We start from the raw sequence: 13,694 nt of genomic DNA on the forward strand, positions 1-13,694 counted from the left end.
ACACTGAGGATGGAGAAACCAGAGCTGTGGTCCGTGAACTCGGCAGCGACCAGCATCGCCCACCTGCGGAGGGTCTGATGGCACCTTCCTGCCTGAGACGGCAACGGCCGCAAGCTGGGGACACAGTGGGGGTCAAACACACAGCGAGAAAACGGGAAATGCTCTGAATTCGCTTGAGGGGGGACAAGATGGAGCAGACCCCAGGATCTGCTGTCAGTAGGGAGGCCTTTATAAGCGAGCAGACCCCGGTAGCGGCAGCGCCTGCTGTATCAGCGCGTGGCTGTTCCCTGCACACACGCATTTTCGGGCCGAGGGGCCGCAGCCACCCGGGGCAGGGCTGCCGCAGTGCTGGCCTCACCCTGGGCCACCACCAGCTCCCTGCGCTCCTGCAGCCAAAGCCCGGCGGGTGACAGTCAGCAGGGGCGGGCTGCAGGTAAGGGCCGCTGCCGGGGAGACAGCGGGAGCCACGGGTTTTGCAGCAAGCACGTGTGCGCACACATGCGGGCCCGCAGCCGTGCCAGAGCCACCCGCGGGGGCGGGCAGGGGGCGAGCCGGGAGCTGGCGCGGGCCGTGCCGTGCCGTGCCAGGGCAGCTGGGAGGTGTGACACGGCCCGCCCGGGACCCCCGTGCCCGGGGCACTGCGCATTGGCGGCCTCCCGCGCCCAGCAGCCGGGGTGCCACGCAGCCCCGGCGCACAGGCCTCCCTGCGGCCCAGGCGCCGTGCCCCCGCGTCCCTCACGGGCTCGGCCCCCCCTGTCCCCAGGCCCCCGTGCTCCCCGCATCCCACGCCCCCAGGACATCACGCCCCCAGGACCCCGCGTGCCCTGGATCCGACATTCCCCGGACGCCACGTCCCCTGGACGCCATGCCCCTGGGGCCCTGCACCCCCTGGCCACTCGCCCCCGAGACCCCGCGCCCCGGGACCCCGCGCGCTCAGGACCCTACACCCCCGGGACCCCGCGCCCCTGGGCCCCGCCCCCGGCACCCCACGCCCCGCCCCCGGCACCCCACGCCCCGCCCCCGCCGGGACTCCGAGCCGGCGGCCAAGTTTCTTGGAACTTCGCCGCCCGTGACGCACGCGGTGGTGCAGGGCCCCGTCCTCTCGGCGCAGCCAATGGGCGCCCGGGGGAGCCGGGGCGGCCGCCAATCGGCGGCGGCTGGACAGTTCCCCGGTCCTGACCGACCTTCACCGCCCGGGGCGGGGGTGGGGATAAAAGGGCCCCGCGGCGGCGCGCGCTGCTCCCGCCTCCCGCCCCTCCACTGCGGCTGCGGCGGCCGCGGGCGGCGGCACCAGCGGAGAGGTGAGCGGCGGGGGAGCGGGGCGGCCGTGGGGGGAGGCGTTACCGTGCGCGGGGGTATGGGCGTCCCGGGCACCGACTAGAGGCCGGTCCCGGGCACCGGGGGTACGGGCGTCCCGTGTAGCGGGAGGAGCGAGCTCCTGCGCGCCGGGGTACGGGTGTCCCCGGCACCGAGGGTGTCGTGCGGTGCAGCGGGGCCGCCGCGGCTCGCTGCCCCCGCCCCGAGCCGGCGGCGGAGAGGAGGGGAGGCGGGCGCCGCCCCGGTGCTGGCCGCCCCGGTGCTGACGGCCCTTCCGCTCCCGCAGGTCCGATCCCGATGCGGCCGCTGTGCGCCGAGGTGGGAGGCAGCCCCCGGCGGAGCGCGGCCGCCCGCCATGCCCTGGAGCGTCCAGTGGGTCGGCGGCCGCGGCGCCCAGTCCCAGAAGCAGTGCAAGAAATCCTCCTTCGCCTTCTACCAGGCGGTGAGGGACCTGCTGCCCGTCTGGTTCCTGGAGGACATGCGGACCATGGAGGTCTTCCACTGGGAGGACGGGGGCAAGGTGAGCGTCTACTCGCCCTCGGAGGCCCTGCTCTACGCGCTGGTGCACGACCACCAGCCCTACGCCCGGCACCTGCTGACTAAGTTCCCCCAGAGCGCCCTGGCCGTGCCCAGCCAAAGCTTCAGCTGCTGCCAGTCCTCAGCCCCGCACCTGGCCATGGCTGTCCGCTACAACCGGGTCCACATCCTCTTCCGAATCCTCAAGGCCATCCAAGCCTTCCCGCCGAGCGACAGAGCCGGCCACCTGGACCGCCAGGGCTGCAGCCGCGTGGAGGGTGGCAAGACGGCCTTGCACGTGGCCTGCGAGCTGGTGCGCCCCGAGTGCTTGTTCCTACTGCTGGGGAACGGCGCCTCGCCCTGCTTGCGGGACAGTGCTGGGAATACCCCCCTCGACACCTTGCTGCAGCAGATTTCCCACGCGCCAGCAGCCAACATGCGTGCCAAGCTCCTCTGCCTCGACTGCCTCTTCTTCTTCGTGCCTCAGGACCTCCAGTTTGCAATGAAACAGCAACTGGTGGACAACCGGCAGCGGTGGCAGGACCTCCTGGGGGAGAACAGATTCCAGTGCCTGGTGGGCTTAGCTCCCCCGTCGCTGTTTGTCAGAGCCATGCGTGTCTTGATCAGGACCATTTCACCCGAGCATTTCCCCGAGGCTCTGGACGATCTGCCTCTGCCTCATTTTCTAAAGCCTTTGGACTTGAAACTGGAGAGCTAGAGGGGCGGTATGAGAGCCTCCCGCTCACCTGACAGAAATAGACTGTTGTGCTAAAAATGTGTTGGTATATGAAGCCACTAATGTGGTGGCCAAGTATCTGTTTTAATTAGAATTGTATTTTTAAAAAGAATTGTACCTGGCACTTTACAATATATTTTATTTAAAGATCCTTGTGGTGAGGTGAGGTCCGCACTGCATTTTATAAGAACATTCTATGGCATGTGCAAATGAGGGTATGTGGGAGAATATATTTGTAAATACATCTGAATAAACCCGTGGCAGATGTGATCAAAATACAAATCAAGCAACTGAAAACCCTGAAGTAGCATGTGCCTTGGAAAGTGTGCTGGGTGGGGGAGTATCTTTTCGTTAGGATTTCCCTGTTACATAAGCCTCGCGGTCCTGGAACAGGATGACTCCTTTTTTACAGCTCTCCTAATACATCTTGGCAGGGATGTGGGCTTTTTTTAAAGGCACAGATGAAAACTTCCTCATCTTGTACACAAGAGCAAAGAGAAGCCAGATGCTATTAAAACTTCCCTAAACAAGGCCAGCAGGGATGCGCAGCTGAACAAAATGTATTTTAAAATATGCATAAGTAACAGTTGGGTTTCCTTGCAAGGTTCTCCCCATTCCCCTGGGAGAGCCAAGGTGCGTGTTGTCAGGCAGAAGAGAGCAGGAGCACACGTGGTGCTCTGGCCAAAGGTGTTCCTGCCCTGGCAGGAGGCAGGAATCGACCGCCCCTGCAGTCCCTCTGTGCAATGGCTGCAGGCTGAGGAGGGTAGCACAGGCCAGGAGGACCAGCCTCCTTATGCCTGCCCTCTGCTATGCCCGGAGGGATTTCTGTAGACAGGGCAATGGCCCAGGACCCTAGAGCAGCTTTTTTTGGGGTGGATTCCAGCCCCTCTGCTACCATTGCCCAGCAGAATGTGATGGCTTAGGTTTAGCTGCGAGAGCTGTGGCAGTCTTGGGGTCCACTCTGGGTACCAGAGGAGTAGCTTAGATATCCAGCCTTCCCACAACCAAGGCGCATAAACACCTTCCCAGCTGCTCCAGATCAAAAAGCCTTTTAGGGGTAATGTCCTGCTTCCAACACTTGTGCTTAGACAGATCAAAGTCCTGAGAAAAGGGTACAGCTTTGGTTCTTTGCTCTGCAACCTTTACTCCACAGCACTCGGAGCAGTCGTGCTGCTTACTTCCCTGTAAAACTGGCACTGCCCCTGCCTGCTCTGCAGGGAGCAAGTTGTGCCGGCTCCACCAGCATTGCAATGACAGGAATCTCTTAGGCCGCAGCACTGTAGCTTTGCCTCTGTTCTTGGAAGTCGTCAGTGAAACTGTAGGGTTTTGTTTCAGTGCCTAAATTTGTAGCCAGGGAGTTGTTTGCCACTTAAACTATTTCAGCACTGTTGTTCCCTTTGGGGTCATCAAGGAACTGATGCGCTCAGAGATAAGAAGCCATGTTCAAGGCACAAATTTCTTTATTCGTGAATTAATTTTGGTTAGGGGAAAAAAAAAGGAATGAAAACCACAGAATGAGGCACTATAAGCTGTTCATGCTTCAGCTGAACAGAGTGATATTTCATCTAAAATAATCTCCATATTGCATGCACAATACAAGACAAGCCATACTTCTGAAATTTGAGATGCACCAGAAAGAAGATTGCTATTCTTAGACTGATGGCACCGAAAATGTTTCCTAGAAGAGCAAATGTTCCTTTTTCCCAAGAAACCAAGCTGATACATGCTCAAACTAATTACCATGGGAAATTTATGTCCCTTGCTGGAAAGCACAGAACAACTCTAACTGTTCTCTTCAGCTACCTTGTTGATAATAAAAATACAGAATTCCAAAGAATTAATCCCTCGCTTAGCTACTTAAAAAAAATGTAAAAGTCTATGCTGCTAAATTCTTTGTTTAAGTACACATTCCCCATTGCTTCTGTAATAATGGGGTGGAAGCGTCTTCCAAAACAGATGAGAATTAAAGCAGTCAGGTCTAACTTGCACATGGAAAAGTGTCTTGAGGTGGGGGAAGAGACAGAGCTGGGGGTGGGAGACAAGGTTTATCAGCCTTGCTGACAAAGACATAATGAGATTCAGCAGTGGGGAGTTGGTTAGTTGAACTGAGTGCTGGAAGACACTCCTGCTCCCAGGCTGTGATGGCAATTACGGATTGGAACAGCTTGACAGGCTGGGCAGGACACCCTACACCTTAAAATGGGCCCGATAACAAACAAGAATTCAAGGCCAAAGCTGCCCCTGTGATTCCCCGCAGCCCTCCCACCAGCTCTTGGGTAATTCACTTTAACAAACGGAAAGGGTCCCCTCAATACACCATGATGAGTCCAAAGTCAGCTAACTGCTGTACCCCTCCTGTTATTCTAGGACAGAAGTCAAGCCTATTGCCGAGCCCATGCTGGGATCACTCTGCTGAAGGTCACTGACAGACCTTGCTGCATGTGGGTCGTTGGATGTGTCTGGGATACTTAATCTGGAGAGGATGAGAAGAACTGCGGGCAAACTACATGGTGATGACAGAGATCACTCACCCAACTGGGTCCAGGCTTGTTTTTCAAACAGAGTCACAGCTTGGAAAAAGGCTGGGGTTTCTCGGGTTTGGAAACAGAAGTCCTTTGTTTACAGACCAAGCAACAGTGGCATCAGCTTTCCTCAGATTCACTTGCCAGCATGTCTCTGTCCTCTGCCACCTTTGGAGCACAGTGGAGTGCAGGCTTCACAGCCCGTTCAGTTCTCCGTCTCTTGGCAAAGGCTGACAGCAAAAATGCCAGTTAGTGCCAGTTGCAACACCGTGGACAAGCTTAATAAAGCAAACATGGACAGTCATTATGTCTCTGCAGAAGAGGACTGCCAGTGCTAGAGTCAGGGAGCTGGCCACAAAGGTGTGGGAAAGAAGACTCATGAAATCCTAACACCATGAGAGCACAAGCATAAGGACATATACTTAAAAACTTCTGTCTTACCTGCACAGGTTAATCTGGTCACACAAGGCAAATTACTCGTCTGTAGGAAATGCTTTCAAAAGCATGTAAGGCAGTATATAGAGCCAGCATTCCCGAAAAGCTTAGTTACATTCCTCTAAAAAACTACTTACTATCATGAAGCAGCAGTCAAGTAAGTGTTTCCCACGTGTTGCTCAAGCACTTTCAAAACAAAATATTCTTATACAACCCACCTTTCAGCACCAAGTGATTTTATTTGCTGTGACAGGTAAAAAAGGCCTGAAACACTTTCATTCAGAAAGCAAGGGACTGAGTACCAGGTTACTTTCATTTTTGACTCTTTGCAATTGACTCCTCTCTGCAGCTCCTTTCAGCAGTTCCAAAGTTTAGCCTGTCTAGTCTGCTGAAGGAGCTGAATTCTATTGTAATTTTGAGTAACTCGTTTAAAAGAGGCATTTTGGATCTTTAACGGCCTTCTTTTACCCAAAATAATAAGTAGTCAAAAAATTCAAATTGTTGTGAACACAAAACTAGGTGGTTTAAATAGTCTAAAAAAAATCCCTTTAACATCAATCTCAGTCTTGCTCTCCGATGTACTGTCCTGCCATAAAAGCTGCATCCTTGTTCTTGCCACGGTCACAGCCTGGTATGAGCATCACTAGAGGTGGGCACCTTAAATTTGTCAGAAGATGCAGACATTAAGCGCACCTGAAAATCACTAACTTTATGAATATGCATAGATATGGAATATCAAGCCTAACATCAGCTTAACACTCAGCACCGCACAAAGAATATCTCCTGCAGACAGGTAAGGGTTTCATAGTTTCAGAAGGAGAGAAACAGGGCTGTTAATGAACAGGCTCCTCTGTGTGGACGAGTCTTGCGAACGAAGGCAGGCGTTAAGTAAAGGAGAAAAGGAAGCAGGAAACCACCGAGAGCAAGACCTGCCACCAGGAGAGTCGGCCTCGGCTATAGGTAGCGCTTTACAGGCTGGTTTGAAAATGAAGCTGAAAATAGCAATGACAAAGATCCAGCACAGAGGCATGGAAAGACAGACTGGAAATGGGCCATGGTGCCAGGTTTGTTTCTTAATCTCTATTTATCCTGTGTCTGGTGTTCAAGTCGTATGGGTTTTTGACTTGCAATATAACAAATCTGTTGACATCAGCAGATCATTGTGCATTGCATCACCCCATCTTCAGGTCAATGCTCCCCACTAAGCAAACAAGGCACCCATGCCACGTGCTTAATATTTAAACAGCACTGTAAATCCTTGCAAACCAATTTTCATAACACCTACGTTAATAACAGTACTTCCATCACTGGTTGGTGTCAGCAGCTGCCTGAGGTTTGATCCCCAACTTCCCAGCCTGGCTTCAGTGGTCTCTCCACCTACAATGTGTGAAAAAGAAACTCTGCCTATTACTTGCTTAGACCACATCAGACTGTCCTCTATTATCCTGCACAAGAATCACATCTACGGTGTTGCAAGGCTGCTGCTTGCACTGATTTACTCCTGCTCTTTCCACCAAGCAGGTACACGTGCACGAGTAGCACAAGAACAGAAGGAGCAGACCTCTCTTGCAAAATGTAACTCAGCAGTCATAGCAGAAAACAGAAATACAGTTTGCAAAAAAATCAGAGATCCCTCACTGCTACTAAAAGAAATGGATCCGAGTTCAGCTGAGATAAAAGGTTCCCCCCACTTGCCCTGATGACCTCTGAAACAACCGGTATCTCTTTGCCCAGTGGTTTAGTTGACAAATGGAAGGATCACATAAATCAAAGAAGCAAATCTTCAGAAGCCTCAAACAATGAGACACTCGTCATGTTTAGGAATTATTGCTAAAGTCAGGAGAGTCTAGTCATCTAATCTAAATTGTGTATGACACAGGCCAGCCACTCCCATGCTCGGCCTATCATATCTGATTGATTTGCAGTATCTGCTTTAAGTCCAGCCTTACAGAACAGTGGAGCATCCAAGGCTCTCTGAGGAACTTGCAGCTGAGCCAAGCAAAGGTCCCATCCAGACCATCTCAACCTCTTGTCCGTCCCTAAACCACAAAACGTCCTCTGCCATCAACTCTGCCTCCTTCTTCTGTAGAAAAATTAATCACTTCCTAATGCAAATGAGAGAATTGACCGGAATGGATCTGAGCCAGCAAGGAGGGAGGCAGAGACCCACCTCAGAGAAGCAGGGAAAGCAGATGTTCTGTGCTTGGGCTTCAGCTCTCTGAGCAAGTTTCAGCAAGAGTCTGAGCCAGTAAATTGGGACCCTGTGTCAGCTCCAGTCACACCAGCCACTGTATGTTATGTTTCCTGTACTACAAATCTAACGGGACACACAGTGCAAATCAACCCTTCCTCTTCAGGAAAGTTCAATTCCCAAACTCAGGCCTGACGCAACCCATTCTTCTAAGCTGTGGTGAGACCTGCGTGCCTGGGATATGAGGGGAGACCACGGGCCAGTCTCCCCTTTCCTGCACTCCCCACCTAAGGCAAGCACAAGGGCAGAAAGCTCCATGGATCGCAACAGGGAGATGAGCAAGGCATGGGGGCCAGCCGAGCTCTTCCCTTAGGGTTCTCTGTGGAAAGCAATGGAAAGAGGCCAAGTGAAGAGTGAGGCTTCCAGGCAGAAAGCACTTGGCTGCACGCCTCAGCCAGGACAGGGAGCAGCTTCCAGCTCTGAGGAGGACAGAGTCCTCCCTGCCACTTGGCTCCTCGATCCCTGCACCATTCGCCACCAGCACCATGGCTCCTCTCCCACAGCCTCGCTGCCTTGAGGGCAAATTGCGTGTCCTCCCACCTCCCACACCAGTGATCGGGCAGTGTCCACAGACCCCTACTCTGGAACACTGGCAGCCCCATCTTCTCTCTCAGCCAGCAGAGCTCCCCTGCCCAGAACTGTCCCGCTGCTCCTTTGTTCCAGTCCCAGGGGTAATTGCTGTTTTGATGTAAGGGGCGGGGGCGGGTGGGGTGGCATCATGTTTTTAATATTCAGGCTTAATTTTATAATCATTAGGGTTCTTCTTTTTAATGGTGCAAGTAAATTATAGTAAACACATTACAATACATGACATTCATATTTTTAATGCGGTGTCATTTCCCTGACAATGTTTGAGGCAGCATTTTAGAGCAAAGCCTAAAAGGATAAGTAATTTCTAACTCACAGTAAGAGAGAGAACGAAGTCCCTTGAGGAGCTGAGTTTTTGAATGTCCCTTCCTCCAAAACCATCTGCTAGTGCTCTCCCCCTCTCTCCCACTCCTGCAATAAGGAAAGCTATTGATGGGTAGTGACCCAAAGTGACGGGACAGAAGGATGTAGCCGTAGACTCTCAGACTGATTTCAGCCCTTTGTCAATGACATGCACAGAAAGGGCTATGGCCAAAGGCAGGCTGGGCAGAAGTATTGAACTAGTCATGGAGGTGGCCCGCTCCTGTGAGGGGAGGGGCACATTGCTTCTTTCACTTAAACACATTTGCAGGCTTGCCCAGCAGGAGGGATGCTGGAACCTCAGTGATCACAGGGCTTAGGAAAACTAGAGTGCAGTAGGGCCACAGCTGTCCGACAAAAAGCCACTGCACAGCTCTCAGTGCTGGCAAGGGGAAACACTCACACACTAGCAGGAAGAGTGTGGCACGCCCTTAGGTCTGCCTCCTCCGTCAGATGTTCGGGGTTTGACTCAGCTTTGCTGCCACCTCATCTTCCCTGCCAGCAGCCGCACCATGGCTGTGGTCAGACCAAGAACGCCCTGGCAGAAAAACACCTGTGGAGACAGCCCTGAGGTAAGAGCTGCCGGGAGCGCAGACCAGGGGAGTCACTCACTGAGTCACTCGTCGGGTAGAGTATTTTGAAGGATAAACCAGTATCATTTCCTTCAAAGTGAAATGCCAGCTGCACAGACAAGGTAGCGTACGTATCACCCTGGTTGCCTTCGCTACGGAGAGCATCGGCTGGGGCACTGGAGCTCTGTACAACGTGCTGGCCAGAGATGGCCAGTTCACATTCAGCACCGTCATCCCAACCTTCAGGACAGGTCAAGCAAGCTGTCACCCCATCAGCCAGCGCTGTGGTATCAAGCTCTAGGTGAAAGACTCAGGGTGTATCTCCTCACAACCCTTTACTCCAGTCAGTCTGATCTCTCAGGGAACTATGGCTTCTCCTGAGGGTTGTCACCCCAGACTGGGTGTGCAGTGGAAGACACTCCACCCTCCATCCCTTCTCTCAGGAATAAAGCTGTCTCACCCCGTACAGCCTGTCCCCGGACTCATCTGCCACTGGCCCCTTCCAGCACTACTTACACCCCTGCTCCTAGGGTGCAGGGGAAGCACGCTGCCAGCACAGAGATGGGCGAAGAGCATGGCCAGCATCCAAGCTGTCCTTCACTGTTGAAGAGATTTTCTATGTCCCAGTTCCCCAGTGAGATCAGGTCCCTGGAGAAGCACCGAGTAGGAGGCACCTGGAGGTCGGGAAGGACAGCACAGCCAGACAGACAATGGGACCAAGCCCCACACCACTTGTATCATGAATATTGTGAGAACTTGAGGGCCTAATTCTTTGCTACCACGTGGTATCAGCTTATGTGCATGCTTAGGTATGCCTAGCAATAATAGGCCTGTGGTACAGATGCACTGCCCACAGGACAAACGGCAAACTCACATCACATCTCCTCCCCTACCAGTTTAGAGAGAACAGAGCAGTTAAATCCCAGCTTCGGAGCTCGAGCTTTTTCTCAAGTAATATCAGCAAATATTCTTATCGCCAGGGGTCTCTGGTTCAGTATTGCCCCGCAGTGGCCACAGCAGTGGCCCTTAACTCCTCAAGTCTCAGAAGCATTCACTCAACACGAAGCCAGCAAGCAGCAGCTCATGCCCTGCAGCAGTCCACGCTGCACCAGCAAACAGCATTTTGCTTGTACAAGTCGGGGAGTTAACAAGCACATGTTTCTCTCTACTGCACAGCTAAGCCTGCCGGGGCCAAAACGGGAATCACAATCCTCTGTGCTTTGCTCAAACAGCGGGACTCCCATGTGTTCCCATCCCATTTCCACTTCTGCTGAATGATTGCAGGAGAAAAAGGGGGAGCAAATTGCCTTGCTGCCCCTGATAGCGGGGGAGTCACTTCCCAAGCTAAAGCCAGGCAGAACAGGGGAGGAGAGACACAGAGCTTGGCTCTGCCCACCTCCAACTCAAAAAGAAAAGCTCTGCGAAGCAAATGCATGTGCCTTTCAGAGGGTGCTAAGCAGTACTGAGCACTCACTTTGGGAGGTGGCAAGTCCCAGCTGGTAGTCTGGATCTGCATCTATTCACATTTTCAGCATTTTCAGCTCATGCATGGAGAAGTGGCACTGTACTGGGAGGGTATTCGGAAGTCTTTTGTTCCAGAATCAAAAGAAGCCTTTCCTGCCTCTGCTTGGGATTTGATGCTTTAGAAACTGGTTGCTCAGATACCAAACAAATCTTGTGTAGACTCCCTGTTAAAACAAAAGCATAGAAATTTATGCAACCAAATCCCTGCTTTGGACTGTGACCTTACCAGGCCCTATTCATTAATGAGGCTACACTGAAGCTTTACTCTGATTCAACCCTGACACCGATGCAGCTGACTCTGTAGGAGATACACATACCGAACATGCTGTTTTAATGTGATGTTCACCATAAGTGGCCTTGATGACCGAGGCATTAAACATAGCATGGTAGAAAGGTACGTATCCTACCTTTTTCTATTAGCTGGTGTCTGTGAAGAAAAAAAAAAAAGCCAATTTTGCCATCTGAGCCAATGACTTATAGCTCAGCTGGCAAAAGGGCTGCATGTACTGTGATAGCAAGTCTTGAGCTTGGACCCTACAGAAACCTGTATGATCAGCGGTATCAGAACATTTGCCTGCCTTCCTAGTTCCCCAGTCTGTGCAATGGGGAAAAAATAATTCTTCATAAGATTGCTGCTCACTTTTCTATTACCATAGGAGGTACTTGCCCTGTCCATCACAGTACCCTCAAGCCCTTACACCAAGCCTGATGCCCTGCTGAACATCTGGTTAGCAAGGGTCACCCCACCCTGCTCACCACTCAGGTTTACTTCTTTCTAAGAAGCATCTGGAAACTGCTCCCAAGCACAGTAAGTCTGTCAGCAGCAAACCATCAACTCCTGTTTCTTGCTTGCTCTCCTTAATCTGCCTATAGGTAAAGACAAGTTTACTGCTGATCATCCCTTCAGAAAGCCCTGCTGCCACAAGAAAATGTGGAGAAATACGTGAGATGGCTGGCTTTGGTGCAAATTACCAGGTAATAAATAAAAAGGTTACACCACACAGCTCAGGCCTGATGAATACAAAGGCTGATACTACATGTGAGCATCCACTTGTGGAGGGGATCACCTCTGGGGAGAAGTGTTACTGAAACCAGCACCTAGAGCTCGATTAAAATGGATTCACTATATAAGTCTAACCATTTTCCTTTTATAAATCTGCTGTATTGTTGTAATGTCAAATCACCAGTGGTCAAATGAATCCTTCTCATCTTATGCTCTTAACATACTGATTCAGAAAATAGTAAGAACCAAACAAACCCCCACTTACTTTACAGCTATTACCGGTGATGTTACATGTATTACTAGACAGCTGGTCGCTTTCATGCCTCCTCTACAATAAATGGAACTGTTTTCACACAGGCCATCAATAAGCCCTGAATGTTCTCACGTATAAACCAAAATAGCTGGAAGACTGCTTTGCAGAAATGCTGAGTGTCCACAGCACCAAATGACATCAATGGAAGATGCACATGTTCTGCACCTTCAAAAGCACTGACTTTCTGCTAATGCCATTCAGATCTTCCAAACAGAACACAGAAAGACCTAAGAGTACTTAAAGAAGTGAAAACAAGGTAATACTACCTACATAAAAGAATCAAGCAAAGCAACAAAACAGTAAATGGCTCTGATAGATGTTCTCATCCCTTTATATCATTACTGGAATTGTTCCCTCTGTCCAGTCTTAAATGCTTCACACAATGGGACTGCCACCACTTCCTGACGACAGTACAAGCCTTCTTGTGAGGAAATGTTTCCTGTCATTAAGTCTGATTCTACTTTCCTCATTCTTCTTCAGTAAGTCAAACTAGACTCTTCAGCATTCCCTGAAACCATCATCTTACCTCTACTCATCCTAGCAACCATGGATTAAGGCAGGTATTCTTTAAAGGCTCTTTGATTTTTATTCCCGCCCCCCTCCCCAAGTCATTATCTCTGTCCAGTTCATTATCAATACTGGCTTTCACATAACTTCTCTAAAATTCAGGCGCTTCTAACTGTTTATAGTAACCTAGGTGTGAGCATACCAATAACGGAGGGAAACAAAACTACGTTAGCATTACGCAATGCCAAAGAGCTTCACCCCAAACCAGGACCAAACCTGCAAATCCTATACAAAACCTACTACACAGGTTGTCCTATGACTTGAATATTTTTTGAAAAGATATGCTCCTGTTTCCCAAGCAGTGGAACAGAATGGCTTCCAAAAATGGCTTCACTTATCTGGACTGGAGCAGAGACACTGGGATGGGGGAGAAAGATGATTCCTTCCCCAAGTGGAATCCATGTTAAAACTGAGTCAGTACCAAGGAAGAAAGACACTCAGTACCTGGCTATCCCTTCATACAAAGTAGATGCATTTATTTTGCAAAATCACTTGCCTGGGATGGCTTCCAAAAACATCCCTTATTTGGCTGAACAGAAGCAGAGTTGCCTCTAGAGAGGCCTTAGATCCTACTAATAATATTCCTGAGGCCATATCCAGAACCATTGTAGTGAAAGCTTTCCCATGGATTTATATAGGGCTAAATATGAAAAGCAAGTGTTCCAATATTCTCTTACTTGCCTGGCTGTGTTTTCACAAAGTAAGTTTTCAAGGTTTTTTTTCTAGTCACCACGGTATGATTTTTATTGTTACCAGTATTTCCTGAGCTTAACTTAATAACTGAATTCAGATATTGTAAATCTATTAGGAAAACAGCTAAATATAAGCCAAGAGATCAACGATACCAGTGTTAATAAACAAAAATAAACTCATTTTTAAATAGTTTCCAAATTATTTATTTTTTTGAGACGGCAAGAATATGTACATATTTCTACTGCAGCATTGTTTCCGGAGCAGTGATTCTCAAACGATGCTCCATCAGGGCACTGA

At 50.9% G+C, this 13,694-nt stretch overlaps 2 protein-coding genes across 2 annotated transcripts in view; one reads left to right on the forward strand and one right to left on the reverse strand.

The window, feature by feature from the left end:
• Positions 1–1,139: 1,139 nt before the first annotated feature.
• On the forward strand, positions 1,140–2,866 carry ANKRD9 (ankyrin repeat domain 9). The gene is made up of 2 exons (XM_055715473.1): positions 1,140–1,301; positions 1,604–2,866. The coding sequence occupies exon 2, from the start codon at positions 1,673–1,675 to the stop codon at positions 2,549–2,551; it is 879 nt and encodes a 292-aa protein (XP_055571448.1). The 5' UTR covers positions 1,140–1,301; positions 1,604–1,672; the 3' UTR covers positions 2,552–2,866.
• Positions 2,867–4,011: 1,145 nt separating this feature from the next.
• TECPR2 (tectonin beta-propeller repeat containing 2) overlaps positions 4,012–13,694 on the reverse strand; it is a 58,952-nt gene continuing 49,269 nt past the window's right edge. The window contains exon 21 of the transcript XR_008733080.1: positions 4,012–10,985. The gene's annotated coding sequence lies outside the window, so the exon portion shown is untranslated. The remainder of the gene's footprint in view (positions 10,986–13,694) is intronic.

Source organism: Falco cherrug, chromosome 7 (genome assembly GCF_023634085.1).
Source record: "Falco cherrug isolate bFalChe1 chromosome 7, bFalChe1.pri, whole genome shotgun sequence".
Taxonomy (NCBI): Eukaryota; Metazoa; Chordata; class Aves; order Falconiformes; family Falconidae; genus Falco; species Falco cherrug.